This window comes from Electrophorus electricus, chromosome 22, assembly GCF_041902795.1.
Source record: "Electrophorus electricus isolate QZ-2024a chromosome 22, ASM4190279v1, whole genome shotgun sequence".
Lineage (NCBI taxonomy): Eukaryota > Metazoa > Chordata > Actinopteri > Gymnotiformes > Gymnotidae > Electrophorus > Electrophorus electricus.
The window spans coordinates 4,345,319-4,362,242 of record NC_137518.1 but is presented as its reverse complement, the minus strand read 5'-3'; the positions used below and the strand labels follow the sequence as shown (position 1 = coordinate 4,362,242).

Below are 16,924 nucleotides of genomic sequence, written 5' to 3'. Positions count from 1 at the left end.
GAAGATTAGTAAATAAAATGCAATGAAACTATTTTTATTTCCCTTTGTGTTTACTGCTGTGAGTGTCACAGATTCCCCTCAACATCACGGTTTCAGTGACACTGTGTACTTGATTTTTTTGTTTTGTTTTGTTTGTTCTGGTTCTGTTTTGGTTTCCACACCCTGTAGTGGTTGCATCTATGTCTCATTTCTCTTGATTTGTCTGAGTATTTATACCCAGGTTCCCCTGTCTGGATGGCCGGTTATTGTGAGATATACAGACTATAGCTTGAACTTGCTTTAAAATGTATAAAGATAAAATGATCAGTTATTAATATTGGTATCATTCACTGAAAGGTCCTAATTATCGGTTATAGTATCTGCCCAAGGAATTAATTATCGGTGCATAACTATCTGCTACTAATACTACTACTACTACTACTAATAATAATAATAATAAAACAGTGAAATCTGTTAATATTAGTTAAATGATTTTCAGAGGGGATTAAAGAGCATTTAATGGGGATTAAAGACCCAGAACACAGAAGATGTTAAAGTTTGCTAGAAGGAATATCCACCACCTGTAAAGTTCCAGCCCAAGCTCATATGGACAGATGAGATTAATATTAACGTGTACCAGACTGTCAAACAAGAGGGCAAAGGTAGAGACAAAACCAGAGGCGCTCATTCTCCAAAGCACGACTCATCTGGGAAACCTGCTGGAATGGGTATTAATGGCTACTGGTGAATCCAACTCATGGGCACGAATGGTGTCACTGCTGACAACAGCAGCATGATGAATTCTGGCACGCACACGGGAACGTTAACTCCTCAGACCTCACTGGACACATCAGACCCCATTGCAAGGGTTTTCATCTTTCAGCCGGGCAATGACCCTAAACACAGTGCTAAAGCATAGTGCTAACGCTGAAGTTCTTCAAGGCTAAAACATGGCATCGTTCATCAGACCTTGAGCCAAGCCAGTAAACTCAAGGCAGCTATACTTCAGACATATAAATCACTAAATCCAGAGAGCACATTTCTTCCTCTATACGCCATAGGCCATAAGACAAACTATGAAATAAAGGATATTTAGATATAAATTGTAAAATTCTAAAGTGAACAAATAAAATCAATTGCTCCCTTTGAAAGGATGTCAACATTTTTTCTTTCATTTTTTAATTGTAATATTTCACTCCCTTGGTGTGAAAAATGATTTGAAAGGTGCAGGGTAATTATGGGGCCTAATTTCAAGAGGAACAAATACTCTTCAGATGGACGCTGCAATACAGAGATGATGAATTTGAAGTGGATTTAATAGCAGAGTGCTACCTGGTGGAGATTACAAACCAAGTCACCAACTTGCTTGTCTAAAATCTAACAGTGCATGTATCTGTATACTGCGAATGAAATCTCTAAACCATAAGCTGATCTTGTCTTGTCAGCTAAGTGAAAATAACAGTTGTTTGTGGCTCAGGATTTTGTGCAAGCTGTCTTTCTCGGTTTCTAAACGGTTCCTCTGGGGTGAGTGAAGATGAGGCAAATGTTTTATATCTGATTGGAACTTCCAGGGGGTAGATTGCACTCATGGGGTACACTAACATCTAAAACAACAATGTGTTCTCTGAGGCTGCCACTGCAAACTAGCACATCAGAGTATGCATCTGCTTGTGTTCTGTTTGAGGAGTTAAAGGTTTATATTCATCAAATGAATTAGATGAGGCTAATATTTCCCTCATACACAACATTATCGGGACCTGCGTGTTATTAGGGTATATGTCATCAAGACAAAATGTTCCATATGTATTAGATAAAAGTAATCAGAATACATGCCTCAAATATTGATTTTGACACAGAAGTTGAATTCAGTATTTCAATCAGTTAAGAGGGTCTAGGGTCTAGTTAAGAGGGTTGCTAGCTCTGTATGAGCTTTCTCGTTAAAGAATTCTCATTATCAAAGTATATACCTTATATCAGGATATTTTTATTAAATTGTAATACACCCAGTCTGACTGATCTCACAGTTAAAGTTTTATATTTTACATTATTATTGTTATTGATATTTATGTTACTGTTTAAATGCACATAATTTTCACTCTAATTGCAAGTGTATTATATGCACTTATTTTATGCATCACTACTGTGTATAAAATCCTGACAGAATTCAGTGATTTATTTGTAGTCCATGATACATTTAATCTAGAGCCTTGCTCTCCCATAACACCATAGACCAGGACATTATCTAATATTATCTAATATGTGCTGCAACAGGGCCATGGGCTCACATTTTGTATTGTATCTTACTTAAATAAAAGGCTCTGAATTATGAACAAGAGGCCCAAACGCTGGTTCTTCATCTCTGTAATTCTGTTACCTTTCACATAACTGAGGATATTTAGTGCACCAATCCAAAAGCGATGATAAGAGACAAGAGATTTAAGAAGCTCCCCACAGATGTGGCACCATGGAGACACACTGAATGAGGCACTATGAAGGCGGAGGACTTGTTTTCACTGGTGGGCAGCACCGTTTGTGTGGGTGGGGTCCCTTACATGGGCATGTTCAGTGATGGTGACGTAGTTATGCTTGATATATTGTGGGTTGCGCCGATATCGAAATCTTTCATGGCGCAGATGAAGTGCTGCTTGTTCCTATTTGGAAAGAGACACAGTCACTGGGGTTTTGGTTCACCAACTGACAGCTTGCAGTCGTAAACATAGACACAGAAATTGACATCTTATGGCACAAGTAACCTTTAGTCATTTTTTAAGATAGTATTAGTTTTATGGAGAGAGATTACAGTTTAAGCAGAAAACAGCAGGAAACTTTATTTTTATAAAAATGGCTATAATTATTATAATTCACTTAATGTACACATGTACATACTCTAATTAAAGCTGGCATTTTGCACCTCATAATCATTGTTTAATTTCAAATCCAAATTCAAATGAGTGCAGAGCCAAAGCAATGACAATATAAAATGTGCCCCTGTTCAATTATTTGCAGTGCTCCATAAAAGCACAAAGTCTGGAATTAAAATTAAATTAAATTAAAAAGCTTGTATAAGCAATCTATAAATTATATTGTGTGCTCAGGCTCAGCGTCCATAGGCACAAAAACATAGATAAGAATTTTTGACATTTTTACAGCTCCAGGTAGATTAATTTCAGCCTCGTAGCTTGGCCTGTGTGTGACTTTGTCAGGTGCGTTTGTACTGGGAGAGACCAAACCACCTTCTTAGAGCAGCGGTGAGGTCGTGACCTCTGCGCAAGCCCCCCTGTCGCCTTAGAGACCTTTCCACATCTTCCCAGACATCTCACTAGCTTGTCAGAGCTTCTGCGTCCCACTAGATAGCTGAAGGCCTGCGGAATGGCAATATGGCCTGAGAGAACACCAAACAGCCTCTTCCATGACAGTTATGAGAAAGAAGACAGCTAATTCTAGATGTTTGACGGTTTCTTTATTAGTACATCTATCAGGACAAAATTGCTATAATTAAAATCACAGTGAATTAGCAATTATAAAAATTGCAATGTTTTTGCATTTGAATTATTCTCAGCTTGTACCTTAAATAATATTAATTCTAACCTCTTTATGAGTCTATGCTCTCAATGCAAAGTGTTTAGGAATAGCTAAACATGCACACGTCTATTCACGCACACGCCTGCTGGGGCTCAAATTGCTACATGCACTCACGTCGGCCATTTTACCACATTCCTGTGGCATGTTCTTAAGCGATTTTAAGCATGCTGCAAACCAAGTCCAGACCAGGCATCTCATGAGAAATGCATTCCTGGAAAATATTGGCTAGTGCAAGGAAATGCCAAAGCCAGTGTAAACGCTCACAATCTGACAGTAAATCCTGCACAGTACACTGCAAAAGAGACGCACGCACGCAGCTCGGTGAACTTAGCACATCGATGTCCTTTGTCTCCATCTAGAGGCTGAAGCGAAATTTGCTGTTATAACTGCTCACACTCGAATAGATCACCTACAAGCCACTAGATGGTACACTTATTTCAGAATTTTCTTCTACTGCATTAGAGCTCATTTAAGTAATAATTTCTAAAACCTCACGAGGGCAGCATTATCTAATGGAGCGTATGGCACTTCGGGAACGACCATTCTTTGTCTACAGATTATATCCCTATAATGGTTAGAATTATACATATTAGGACACATGTAAAACATGTTGCAGGCATAGTATTTCCTCCCTTAAAACTGTAAAGGTCAAGGTCTCAGTCTAGGGTATTATACAGCGGTACTGTTAGATTCAATATTTTATAAAATGTTGAATATTCTTAAGTCTTTTCTTCACCTAACTTTACTTATATATACTTTGATATATATGATTTATTTTTATTCAAATAATAAACACCTTTATGCATCAGCCGTGTAGAATCTATTCAGTAATATGAGCCTGTTGTTTTTTTGTTTGTCTGCTTTTGCTGCCGGCATGGTGCGCTCCTGATCTGGCCTTGATTAACCTGATTTGGCTCTTATGGCCTAATGCACAATGCTGCTCATCAACTCATCTGGAGGCTGAAGCAGCAGACTCAACAGAAGGTGGATTAACATGCCAGCCAACGCTAATAATTAACAAAATACCGTAGTAGTAGTAGTAGTAATAATAATAATAATAATAATAATAATAATAATAATAATAATAATAATAATAAATGCAAAACCTTACAGAATTCACAAGTAATTTATTTCTTTGGTCATTTACCTTCAGGGCATCACGGGATTCCTTCTGAACCCTGATCACCGGCATAGCGAAGCCCCCCACCTCTCCGCAACTCACTGGAGCGGACCGTTCGTGTCACATCCCGGAGGGTATTGATCCGGGCTGCAGGTCTGGCTCTTGTTCGGCTATAAATACCTGCCGTCGGCTATCGCCAGCCAGATGCCCAGGGGGTGGGGGGGTCACACGTTTTCCAGCCTCTCTTCCACGCAGGCCTCTCGCCTTTCCCCTACTGAGGCTATTTCCGCAGGCAATCAATACAACCCCCGGCACTTGGCCAGGGGTACAGTTTCTATGCCACCGATCAATACCGAGTGGTGAGTAGATCAAGGCTGGATCGTAAGGGGAGAATTCTGACTTCACTGGATTAGTGGGACTCTGGAAGGAGGGAAAGAAGCAGGTATGGAAATATTGGTGGATGGATAGATGGACAAACGTATAGGTGGACAGATCTGGGACGTTGGGACATTGTCAATCTTCAGGGTCCATCTCGAACAACTTGCCCAGTTCTCGCTCGCTAGTCTTTGACATACACAAATACAGCGAGAAGGGGAAGACATGCTGGGCCTCAATGAATGTCAGCTCTGTCTCAATGTTTTAAAAAAAATAAACAAACATACAGACGAATAAAAAAACCTTCTCCATGGGTGGAAAATACCTTTTATTTATTATTTCATAATACGAGTTAGCTTCTCAACAGTTCCTTCTGTCCCATGTTGGCCTCCATAACCCAGAGCTCCGCAGCTCCGGCGTGTCAGCGAAAGTGAGAAATGAATCCTGGAGGAATGTGGGACAGCCTGTCACCGTACCAGGCAATGCCGGCACTGTGGAGTCCCACATCCCCGAAAGCCCTGCCAGCCTACACAGCGAAAGGAACTGGAGAAAGGGAGTCCAGGGAACTGTGCAGAGGATGATTAAATAAATAAATAAATAAACAAACAAATAAATAAATAAACAAGTTCAAAGAGCACACAGGGACTCCTGTGTGAAATCTAGCGCTAATTCGGAGCATTCTGCTCGCTAGCTAACGTGCGGTGCATCCCAGCGGAAAGCCCATCCGTGGCTTTCAGTGATGTTAGATTCAGCTCTCAGAAACACGGTGTTCCTGTCGGGATCGTTGCGGCTCTCGCCGTTGGGGAGAGACCGGAAGACATGATATCATGATGTAAACAGCGTGCCCTGGTTCGCCAGTGGTCATCTTTGGTCAGTTAATGGATGGGAGAGGAAATTTCTCCACACACTCGCTCCTGTCCTGTTCAGATGACCCAGCCGCAGCCTGCCAACAACTTTTACCAAAGCAACCACAGGAGCCTCTCTTTGGATAAATAATTTAATGCCGTTACACCGTCGATATATATGTGCACTCTCATAAAGGAGAAATTAAAACAAAGCCCATTGTCAAACAGCAAAATAACACCAAAAGTCCATAAAGTATTGCTTATACAAACTGAAACTCCCTTGGCTGACTGTAGCTGGTGCCTAAAAGTGGGAAACCTTTTACTCATAAATTAAATGTTGTAGCACCCGCAGACTGCATGACCACGCCCATGCCCACGCTCTATCACACAATTTTACCAAGAGCTAAATATAGGGTTCCCAAGTTCAAACCTTGCAATCCCCCAATCTTAAGAGGATGGTTCTACTTCCAGAGATACTTGCACAGTCCAAATGTGAAAAGCAGTTGTCAACATGCACCTAGGTCAAAAAGTTTATAAACATGTGAATTAATTTTAGAATTAATGTCAGATGAGTTTGGGAAGCAGTGGATGGTCAAGTGCACTGTCTTCCAAAGCCATAAGACATGAACAGTCCTTGTGTAGAACCCTAAACGCATAAGTCACATGACATGGCAATAGTAATTAACCCTCTGAAGACTTAGTTATGACCCATTATCATATATAACATGTTTATTGTTTGTAGCTCACAGAAAAAAGGAGCAAAAGCATTAAAACGTTCAGTTGAGGTTCGTTTTCCAGTAAACAAGACTACATGGAACAATAATGATTCCATAAAACTCGGATAACAATGAAAAAGTTCTCCCTTACTGAAACTTTCAAATGTTTCGGTATGTTTCTGTGACCTAATGAGAAATAATTACTGGAGTATTACGTTGCTCATATTGTCAGCAATAACTGAGACTTCAGAGGGTTAATAAAAAATGTATTTAATCAGTGCTTGGAGACTGAACAGTTCAAAAAAAGCCCCCCCCCCCCCCAAAAAAAAACCACTCCAATACAGGGGCATCACACATTCCCTTACATTCACTATGCAGTAGAATGTGAAGTAGGGTGTATCACACCAGACCTGTGTATCTGAACTGGATGTCTATACATCTATATGCTGGATGACTATACATTTATTCAGAAAAGCTTTGTTTCTGCTTCAGTGCAGTGCCCGATTCACCTTTAAAGGGACCGGTGGCAAGGCAATGGATATGTTTAGAGTGCTTGATCACAGAGAAAGTGAACTGCAGCTGCAGTGCTAGCCAGTTCCAAATCCGCTATCACGTAGATGCATATGTTTGTGTATTTTTGCATGAAGCTCAGAGATACTGAAAACGGATAGATGAAGTGAGATCTGAGTGAAGTTTAAATCTACACTCCAGCATAGGCACACCCAAGAGCCCAGGATTTGTTCAAAGGTTCAGCAATAAAAGCTAGTAAAGGAAGGGCGATTTACAATGGGTCAAACAGCTGTTTTCAGCATAACATCAGAAGACACACAGCGGACGTAATTCTTGGCAGAAAAGCACCACACCTATGCCGCGGGCTTGAAAAAAAAAAACACTGGGCACAGTCTGACATTCAGACATATGACAGACAGCTATAAAAAAGGCAAAACAGCATAAGGTGACATCTGGACAAGCCAAAATCATACCCCAAATGAGAAAAAGCAGGAAAAGAAAACATGAATACTGTATTGCTCAAGGCTCCGCTTTGCATTGTGTTTGTAAAAATATTATGGAGTTATATTATTCATCAGAACCTGAAATTGCTCTGCTCAAACCAAATGCATATCTGATTCAATCCAATCAAGACATTCACACTGCAGGACGATTTATAACGCATTAGTAAAGCTGCAATGAACTGTTAACATTGAATAAGTGTCATGCATGACAGCTCGATGTAGCTGCACTTCGGAGCTCGAGGTTCTTTTGTCATTTGCATTCACAAACCTAGTCCTAGACACCTTCACCAGCACTGCTAGATATTGCCACGTCAAATATGGCTGTTGGTTTTGTATATAAAAACGTATCAATACAGAGCGTGAGTGCTAAAGTGACATTTTCAAGCCCTACTGGCATGTTTGGGACACCCAAGATCAAGGTGAATGATTGGCCTATGGCTACAGTTGAAGTGTGGTGGCCAAAAGTACCAGTGAGAGAAGAGATCTTAAAAAGGGGGGAGGGGGGCAGATCATCCCATCATCCTCCTCCCCTTTTCTCCACCAGCCAGCCAGCCAGGCTTGGCTATGGCGTGCCGGAGCCTTGGAGGGGAACACAGCAGCCGAGAGCGTTGAAATATGCTTCAAGTGACCAGTGGTAGGCTCGTAGGGTCGTGAGCTCGAGGACATGTCGGGGCCAGCACGCAAGTATAGACAGAGGAGTACAGTCTTTGGAGATGGGCATGATGTGTCGAGCTTCATTTCCCCAAGGCGTGTGCGTGCAGGCAGGCGTGTGTGCAGATGTGTGTATTTGAGTGCCTGAAGAGCATGTTAAGAGCCAGTAGGCTTGCTGTAATCTTCCACTCCAGTGATGGTGGCCTTGCAGAAGAAACAGTCCTTGTTATTCATCAGATGTTGATTGATGCATGCTCTGGAAATAAAAGAGGCAATGAGAGGGTGGGAGGGTGAGAGAGAGGGAGGGGGAGAGAGAGAGAGAGAGAGAGAGAGGGAGAGGGGGGGGAGGGGGGAGGGGGGAGAGAGAGAGCGAGAGAGAGAGAGAGAGAGGGGGGGATAGAGGAGGGGGGGGATAGAGAGTGAGAAGGCAGGTCAGAGATATCCAGTCGTTAAGGGTTTGCTGAGTCATGCCCTGGCAGGCTATACGAGACATACCTAGCTGGGAATGATGAAATATACCATAGCTGCTACCATACAAATATAATAAAGTGTCAACCGAATTGATGAGAGGCCAAAACGATTTAATCTGTTTTGATCCCTTCACTGCCTGAGTAGGATGATTAAAAATGGGATATCACAGAGGAGCACCAAGTTCACTGTGTCTCTGGGGAGTGTATGGTGCAGCATGATGGTGCAGCAGTCGATGTGGTCAGGCTCAACTGTGGGATCTGTCTGTTCTGCAATGCTATACTTGGCCCTCTGACTCAACAAAAGCCTAAACCAATGGCGTCACAGCATTAAGCCTTCAAAAGTTTACATGCAATGCTGCAAAAACACATATAAACATCCCATATTATCTTAAATATTAATCGCACTATGGAAAAATGTATCTAAAATAGAAATTAAACACTGAACTGCATGGACATTATCCTAAAAACACATTACCAAACTGAAGGAACCTTTTCTTTCTTTAAAGTTGTCAGCTTTTAAGTAATAAAGCAATAACGCTACGCAACAGCAAAAGAGACATGAGGCGGCTTGGGGATAATCTCCTAAATGGACGGTGTTTAGTCAGGATCGATGAGAGGGGCAGGCGAGGCAGTGTGGAAGAGCGGAGACGCTGGCGTGAGGCTGCCAGCAGGTGATAACTCACTTGCAGGACTTGTGGGAGCAGGGCTTGAAGACGGCTGATATGGAGTGTGCATAGCAGATGGGGCAAAGGTCATCCTCACTGGTAGGCTGCAGTGGAAGGGAAAAGAACACGGATTGGTGGAGGCAGAAGGAGTACACACACGCACACACACACACAAGCATGTTTCACTGCTCTAGCCTGCAAAAAAGATTATCACAACATATACACAGGGTTCATTTTGCTAAATTACAGGCATCCCATTAAAATCTTGCCCTCTTCAGATTGAAAGTCATCATCAGGAATACATTATCTGCATTATTTGACAATGTGACTACACAAGGCTTGCACGTTACAATGTACACAGAACGCAATAAGGGCATGCTGCTTTCTCAGGTGCCGCTTGAGTAAAAACAAACAACAAAAAAAAAAACACCCTATGAGCAATTCTAAGCCATCAATAGCCATTCTGTAAAATGAAGGCAATAAAAAGAAACAGGAACAGGAAATCAATTTACACCATCTGCATTTACGCAGCACGCACAGAAGCACACAAATACACACACGCGCGCGCACGTGCACACAGATCAAAAGATGTGACACCTTCAATGTACACTCATATGAAATAAGTAAGTACGTGCCACCCGTGCAAAATGCTGCAGGCGGAAACTCGTCGAGCAATAACTCAGCTACCCCAGACGTGGGCCCTGCCTTCAACAACGCCGCTGGACCAAAACGCGTGCTGTGGAGAGGCGCGGCAGTGCTGGAGCGAACACGCATTTATATGCTCGTGTGTGCAGCAGCAAGCACAAGTTACAGCTTTTGAGTGCTAGCCTGTCAGGCAGGCAATGCAACATTAAGAGCTGGAATATTTGCCGAATTAATAGCAACTCACTGGATGATGTAAGGTAGAACAGAGGGTCGGGTCAGTTACTGTTGACTGAAGCAGGTAAATGTGCTCTTATTCTCCAGGAGAGACCTGATCTAAAAGCTGCACTATGGCAGGAAGGAGAGGCTTTCTCTCTCCTAACAGCAGCTTCTGGGGATTTCCACATGGTTCTCCGTGGAATAACAAGCCAGGGCAGGACTGGGGCACCGCAAGCCATCATTCGCCGGTGACGGCGAAGCAAGTGCTCTTTTCATGGCGAGGAGTGACCAGAGATTGTGGTTAATGTCCATTAACAGCAGTCCAAGTGTAGGAACATCACTGGCAGTGCTCAGTTAGCACATGCTGCTGTTACCTGTGCTCCACAGGTCTCCCATGCTGGGAGGGTTAGGTTTCCCGAGCAGGAACATCAGTGGTGGTTTGAGGTGCACACGAGTTCCAACCACATCTGGGAAAAAGCATTTGAATCCATCTTTTAGCCCTCCATCACTGGAGAAAAAGCCTTAACCTACACCATTTCAGAGCAGGCCCGTCTCTGTGGAGGTGAAGCTTGGCATCAACTACACGGAGATGAGCTATAATCTCATTGTGATGGTGTGGTGAGATGATCAGAGGGGATGAAGTGGGTGGTTCAGGGTGACGGATGTGCTAAAAGAGCCTGATCACCACAAGAGCGTCTCTGCTCATCTGGTGCATCGGACATTACAATTAAGTAGAAATGGAATTCACAAGGCTTGGGATGCAATATGATCTCAAAATCTGATTTTGTGCAAACAGTGTCTAGCCAACCATATTCCCCTGCTTTGTTTCAACTTGAACCAGATTCATTCCTAAAAGCTAGCTCAGAAATAATGACTGCTGAAATCTACCCTCTACAGATCCTCCTAAATCCTAGGATTCTGAAAACCTTTTCAACATGTCTGTGAAAGAGATTGTCAAAAAAAGTTGGCAGGCCTGTTGTATACGAAACAAAACTAAACATAAGGGAGATAGAGTTTACTGGAGCTCACTGCCTCTGTCCCCATTATGTCTCTGCCAAACTGATTAACAACTGCATTTAGCGAATAATACAAGGCTTCAGTAAGACTGTGTGCCTCAGCACCAAGACAATTGCTCACTTCAGTCACTTCAGCATCATGATATATACTACTGCCAAAGTCAGCAAGGCTATCAGTTTCATAACTTTTTTCTGAAGTTCTTCCTGTACCGCCTCTTCATTCATGTGTCCTTTCCAGTCTCAAAGTCAGATGGCTTCCAGAGAGGCTGATTGGGTTTCTGTTTGGGGTCTGGGTTAGGAAACACAAACCTTTCACAATTGTCTTCGCTCTCCCAAAGTTCTGTCTCTCTTCACTTATTTCCTGGATGCGCCCAAACACAGATCCTGTGTCAGGTAACGGAGGACAGGATCACTTATTCCAGTTACAACTGAAACAGCATACTGTGACCTTGTGCAGTTTTGGGGCAAACACGTCTGTAATGTAATTTTAATAAAAATGCATGTGGGAATGGTCACTGGTTGAAGACTAAACTGAATAATAGATTTGTCTTACTAATAGTTTGTATTACAAGTAATGTGTGTTTGTTAGCATGCTGGACATAGGCACAGAGCATTAGAGGAACACAAATGAACGCTGCCAGCAAATCTGCCAAGAATGAATGAATAATGACTAGAACACAAAGGTGTTTTCTCTAAATGGAAAGAAGACAAACCCATACTTTCTTTCAATCTTACTACTGAACCACTGGAGCCAAAATATATTTTAAAAATGTAATCCATCCAAAAGAAATTGGTGATTGCCCTCAGAAACCACACTCTGAAATCATTCCTTGCCTTAAGAAACTATGTACACCAAGTGTCAATCTTGGCTGCCAGTGCTCCAGAGGACACCAAGTGCTGGTTGCTGAGACTCCATCAAGCAAAGCCTAATATATAAAAAAAAAAAAAAAAAAAAAAAAAAAAAAAAAAAAAAAAAAAAAAAAAACCACTGGCTGCTAAGCAGAGTGATAGCAAGTGATAGGGGTTGAGCGAAGCAAATGAATGTGTGTCACTGAGAGTGGTAGTTAAGGGAAATGTGAAAGGAGAGAGACAGAGCTGGAGCGGTACCGGTGAAGAACGAGGCTGACCGGCGCTGGCAACAAAGAGCTGACGAATCACTGGAGTCAGAAGATCGCTCATCCTATGGGGGACTCAGCGGCCAAAAATAAATGACAGCAGCTGAAGGACAAGTCCGAAAGCTTTTTTTATTTCTTTAGTTTCGCTTTTTTTGTTTGTGTTTGTTTTGCCCTGTTCTCCTTCAGTTCATGCTGAGATCAAGCTTCAAGAAGTGTGGATGTGCTTTGCTGAACTATGATAAGCCAGACTGTCTTGGTCATTTCTGAATCATTGAAGACTTGTGGGGTGTGACACAACTATAGCTGTACAACTAAAAAGAAACTGTGCCATTCCCTTAAGACTAGAAACAGTGGCTTTGTCTAGAAAGTAAATTCCATTTCTGGCACATGGATAATGATATACAATATAGGAATGGTGGATAATATATTTTTTCTAATTCCTCTTTATCCTAACCTCTTCCTTCATGTACCACCATTTTCCATAATGTAACAGAATTACATCAGAGGTAAAGGTCCAGAAAATAGAGCAGAATGGAAGGCACTCTTCAATCCTGTGATGCTTATTCTTGACAGAAAGGCACCTATTGCAGCTGAAATGATTCCATTAGCGAGGATAAAAAAAACAAAACGATTTGGAATCATGACACACCCTGATACATAACTGAATTGCAACATCTCATCTTTTAATGCATGTTAAATTACCTCAGTGAAAGTAATGACAGGCACGCACTAAGACTACACAAAGCATTGAGAGGTTCATCACAACTTCAGCTCATATCACACAAGCATATCCATATTAAATACATACATAAGAAGCATACAAGGCAGTCATGGTCACCGTAACCCTCACCGGATTGCAACGAATCCCATGGGCACACTGAATGACTTTCAAAGTCGTCAGAGCGCTGTACTGTTCACACTACACAGCTTGCTGTCTTGTAATCGGGAATCTTGAAGTCGTTTTTCTTGCACACTACATGACTGATCCGCGACAGAGGGTCACACATTACATGATCTTTCACCATCCTACGAGTCTGTCTGATCTTCAAATGACATTTTGTCATGAAATTAAGAAACACAGGGAATTGTGTGATACCATACATGAGACAGGTTTTTTTTTTCTTACAAAAAAGGATGTCAGCAAGAAGCAAGCTATCCAGGTTGCTGTTTTCCCCAACAATATATTTACATCTTTATCAAAGAGTCAAAATGGAGAATCATAGACAATATGTCATATACACAAGAGGAGGAAACAAACTTCTTGTAGACATGCTTGTTATTGTTATACAACTCCTACCTGGGGTTTCCCCCTAACTCCGTATCTTGTGCTCTCATTGGCTGTAGCTCCATACTGCACACACTGCCAGTTATAACTGGGTCCCAAGACTTTTCGCACTGGAGGATCTGGATGTGCTGACCGGTCCAGATATTTAGCCTGCTAGATATTTTATCAGGAGTCTGCGAGCAATAAATTGGGAGTCCACTGTATATCAGCTGTTTATGAGCGATCGGTGAGCCATTCAGGTGGCATCTTTGAACAATAAATATATAGAGATCAAGAGGTGATTTTCAAGGCCTAAGCGAACACTGAATTGCATCTGACCAGGACATTTTCCTGGCAAACTCCTGTAGGCAAGTGGAAAATATGGGTTAAATTCATGTAGCGTGAACTTGTCATAAGTAATCTGATAATTTGTCCAGTTTGTCCTAAATGGTTCAGCATAGCACATCAGTACAGATGTATATGTCCTTAAATTAAAACTAAGTCTAGACTTTATCCTCAGAGATACTGTTTCATTTCAAACTGGTTTAAAGAGCCGAAACAGCACTGTACTACAACTTACAGACTATACTGTATATATTTCTAAACATTCTTCCTCCTGCCCTTTCAATATTACACAAATCAATAATACTAAATCAGAGCCAGCAAAAAAGAACGGAGCACTATTTTTTTACATGAAATTTAAAATAATGCATTATAGGATTGGGTAATAGCAACAGGATACAGAATATGAAACAAGAGAATTGTGGGAAAAACAAACCTGCTGCTTGTAACCCCTGATGCTTGATGAGTGACACGAAAGCACCTGGTGATGAACCACCAGACTACTTCAGAGCACCTGTCATGAACCACCACACTACTTCAGAGCACCTGTCATGAACCACCACACTACTTCAGAGCACCTGTCATGAACCACCACACTGCTTCAGAGCACCTGTCATGAACCACTACACTGCTTCAGAGCACCTGTCATGAACCACTACACTACTTCAGAGCACCTGTCATGAACCACCACACTACTTCAGAGCACCTGTCATGAACCACTACACTACTTCAGAGCACCTGTCATGAACCACCACACTACTTCAGAGCACCTGTCATGAACCACCACACTACTTCAGAGCACCTGTCATGAACCACTACACTACATCAGAGCACCTGTCATGAACCACCAGACTGCATCAGAGATGTCAACCTTCCCTGTGACTCGCATGACATACTGCAACTTCTAGTTTCACTGTAGCTCCCCTCACACGGCACACTGGACTGCTCTCCACATGCAGAATTCTTCTGTTTATTTAACTACTTGTGCAAAGTTTATCACTTACTATTTTATCACTTTTGTCATGTTTATGCTTTCTTGCAGAGGTTTCTTACTAAGTTCACTTCATAGTTGCACCATAAGTGACCTGAACGAAAGGCATTTCACTGTACAGAGAACAGTGGCTCTGAACAGCTATGAGGAAGTATAATGACAGTTGATTTGTCCTGAGCTGTGACACCCAGATTCCAGGAATGGAATAACTGTGCCTGAAGCAAATAAGGTGGTGTTAGCATTCAATCTCCAGTCCTGGCTTGGACCAGAAGTGCACAGAAAGGAGAACAGAGTGTGGGACTTTCTGGCTGGCACACCAACAGATTCTGTGAAGACATGTAGAGCAAAATACAAAATGTATTTTTTCTAAAACCTAAGTTTGGGTTTTCCCAAGAAAGACTGAAATGCAAATTCACTTTGAAGTTGCACAGTTTGAAGCTTTCAGATCAAGTTCTATTCTCTTTGAAGTGGAACTTGATTCACAATTTAAGAGAAAGAGTTTTATTAGGGTCTTTCTTTTTACCCTAAATGCTAATGTAATGATGTGTCATGAAATTCTTGGGATCCTTGAGAACTCCAGTACGGAGGACATACTAAGCTGCACAGTTTTAAGAATTCAAGAATGGGAAATTAATGAAACTGGGCAAAGCATCAGGTCACCAGGACTAGAGTTAAGAAGACCTGCTCTGGATCAGAATTGGTCATTTTCTGCTTACAGTCAAGAATGGCAGGATCACTCTTCTTTTATGGGCACTTGAATATTGGAATGATAATCTGCTCTTTCTCGAAAATACATTATTTTTCATTTAGTGCTTGCTTCTAAGAGAAATGAGGGGTTAAACAAAATTGCAGACCTGGTTAGAAAAAAAAAAGTTGGCCTACACATGGACACAGGAAAACAGCAATCGTACAATGCGTTATATTCTACTGATGTTCTACTGCCTATTCGTCTATTTGGGAAGGAGCTCTTCCTCTTCTTTTAATTCGTGCATTTATGATTACCCTCCCAGATCACTATCACGGCTTAAGCTCCTTTCTGAAACCAATTTAAGGTCTCTCATCCCATTTTCCACCAACTGTGATTTAAGGCACAAAGCTTCACCAGCCCAAATGCTGTTTCCTGTGTGGCAGCCGAGTCCTTTACAGGCGAGGCCGAATGCCTTTGCTCCTGCAGGGGGACACTGGCACTCAAATCAACACAGACTTTAGCTTCACTTCTGAAAAATGACCTTTGCCCATGATGGTTATTGATGTGGGCAGAGTGGCATTTAAGAGCATGTTGGAGGCGAGAGCAGCTCCGGGAAGGGGCCCTGACAGCTTGGGGAGCAGAACTTGGCTGGGGGTTGCTTCCCAAAGAACACGGCTGTGGTAAAAACACAAAAGTGATCTTCCAAATGCATACAAAACCCAGAGGAAAAGAAACACGAGTCTTTCAGGCCACACAAAGCCACTTCTGGATGTAATTTACAGGATCATTTACAGGGGGTTTGCATCACCGTAGGCCATCATGTATTAGAAGGATGTCATCCTAATGATTGAATTTGGTAATAAACGAGATCAGATCTAAAATGAAAATATTCTGCCGTGCACCACAAAAACAGGTGAATTATTTATGATGCCTACATCACTACATCAAACCCTTCGTGTGAGTACGCTGAATGCTGGTATGCCAATTCTCTGGAAAAAAATACATAAATAAAAATAAAAAATACACACACACACACACACACACGTGTATATTATATATATATAAAATGAAAATTCTCAGAATTGCATGGATACAGGTAAAGAAAGATGCTATAAACTGAACTTGCATTTAAACAAAATTGAATGATTAAACAGAACACCAATTTTCTGAAAAACTGATCAGATATGTTGATCTGGATGAGATGCTTTAACTTACAGCCCAACATTTCAGC

The 16,924-nt window shown here is 41.7% G+C and overlaps 1 protein-coding gene across 5 annotated transcripts in view; it reads right to left on the bottom strand.

Annotated features, from left to right (window-relative positions):
- Positions 1-6,039: 6,039 nt before the first annotated feature.
- The window catches only part of rnf123 (ring finger protein 123), an 89,720-nt gene continuing 78,835 nt past the window's right edge, over positions 6,040-16,924 (bottom strand). For 4 of the 5 annotated variants that reach the window (XM_027001882.3, XM_027001883.3, XM_035520576.2 and 1 more), the window contains exons 38-39: positions 9,435-9,520; positions 6,040-8,537 (exon numbers count right to left, since the gene is read on the bottom strand). In XM_027001882.3, coding sequence (XP_026857683.2) covers positions 8,438-8,537; positions 9,435-9,520 — 186 coding nt within the window. In that variant the 3' untranslated portion in view covers positions 6,040-8,437. Of the gene's footprint in view, positions 8,538-9,434; positions 9,521-16,924 lie in introns of those variants that run through there. The other variant, XM_081705032.1, reaches the window with a different exon arrangement.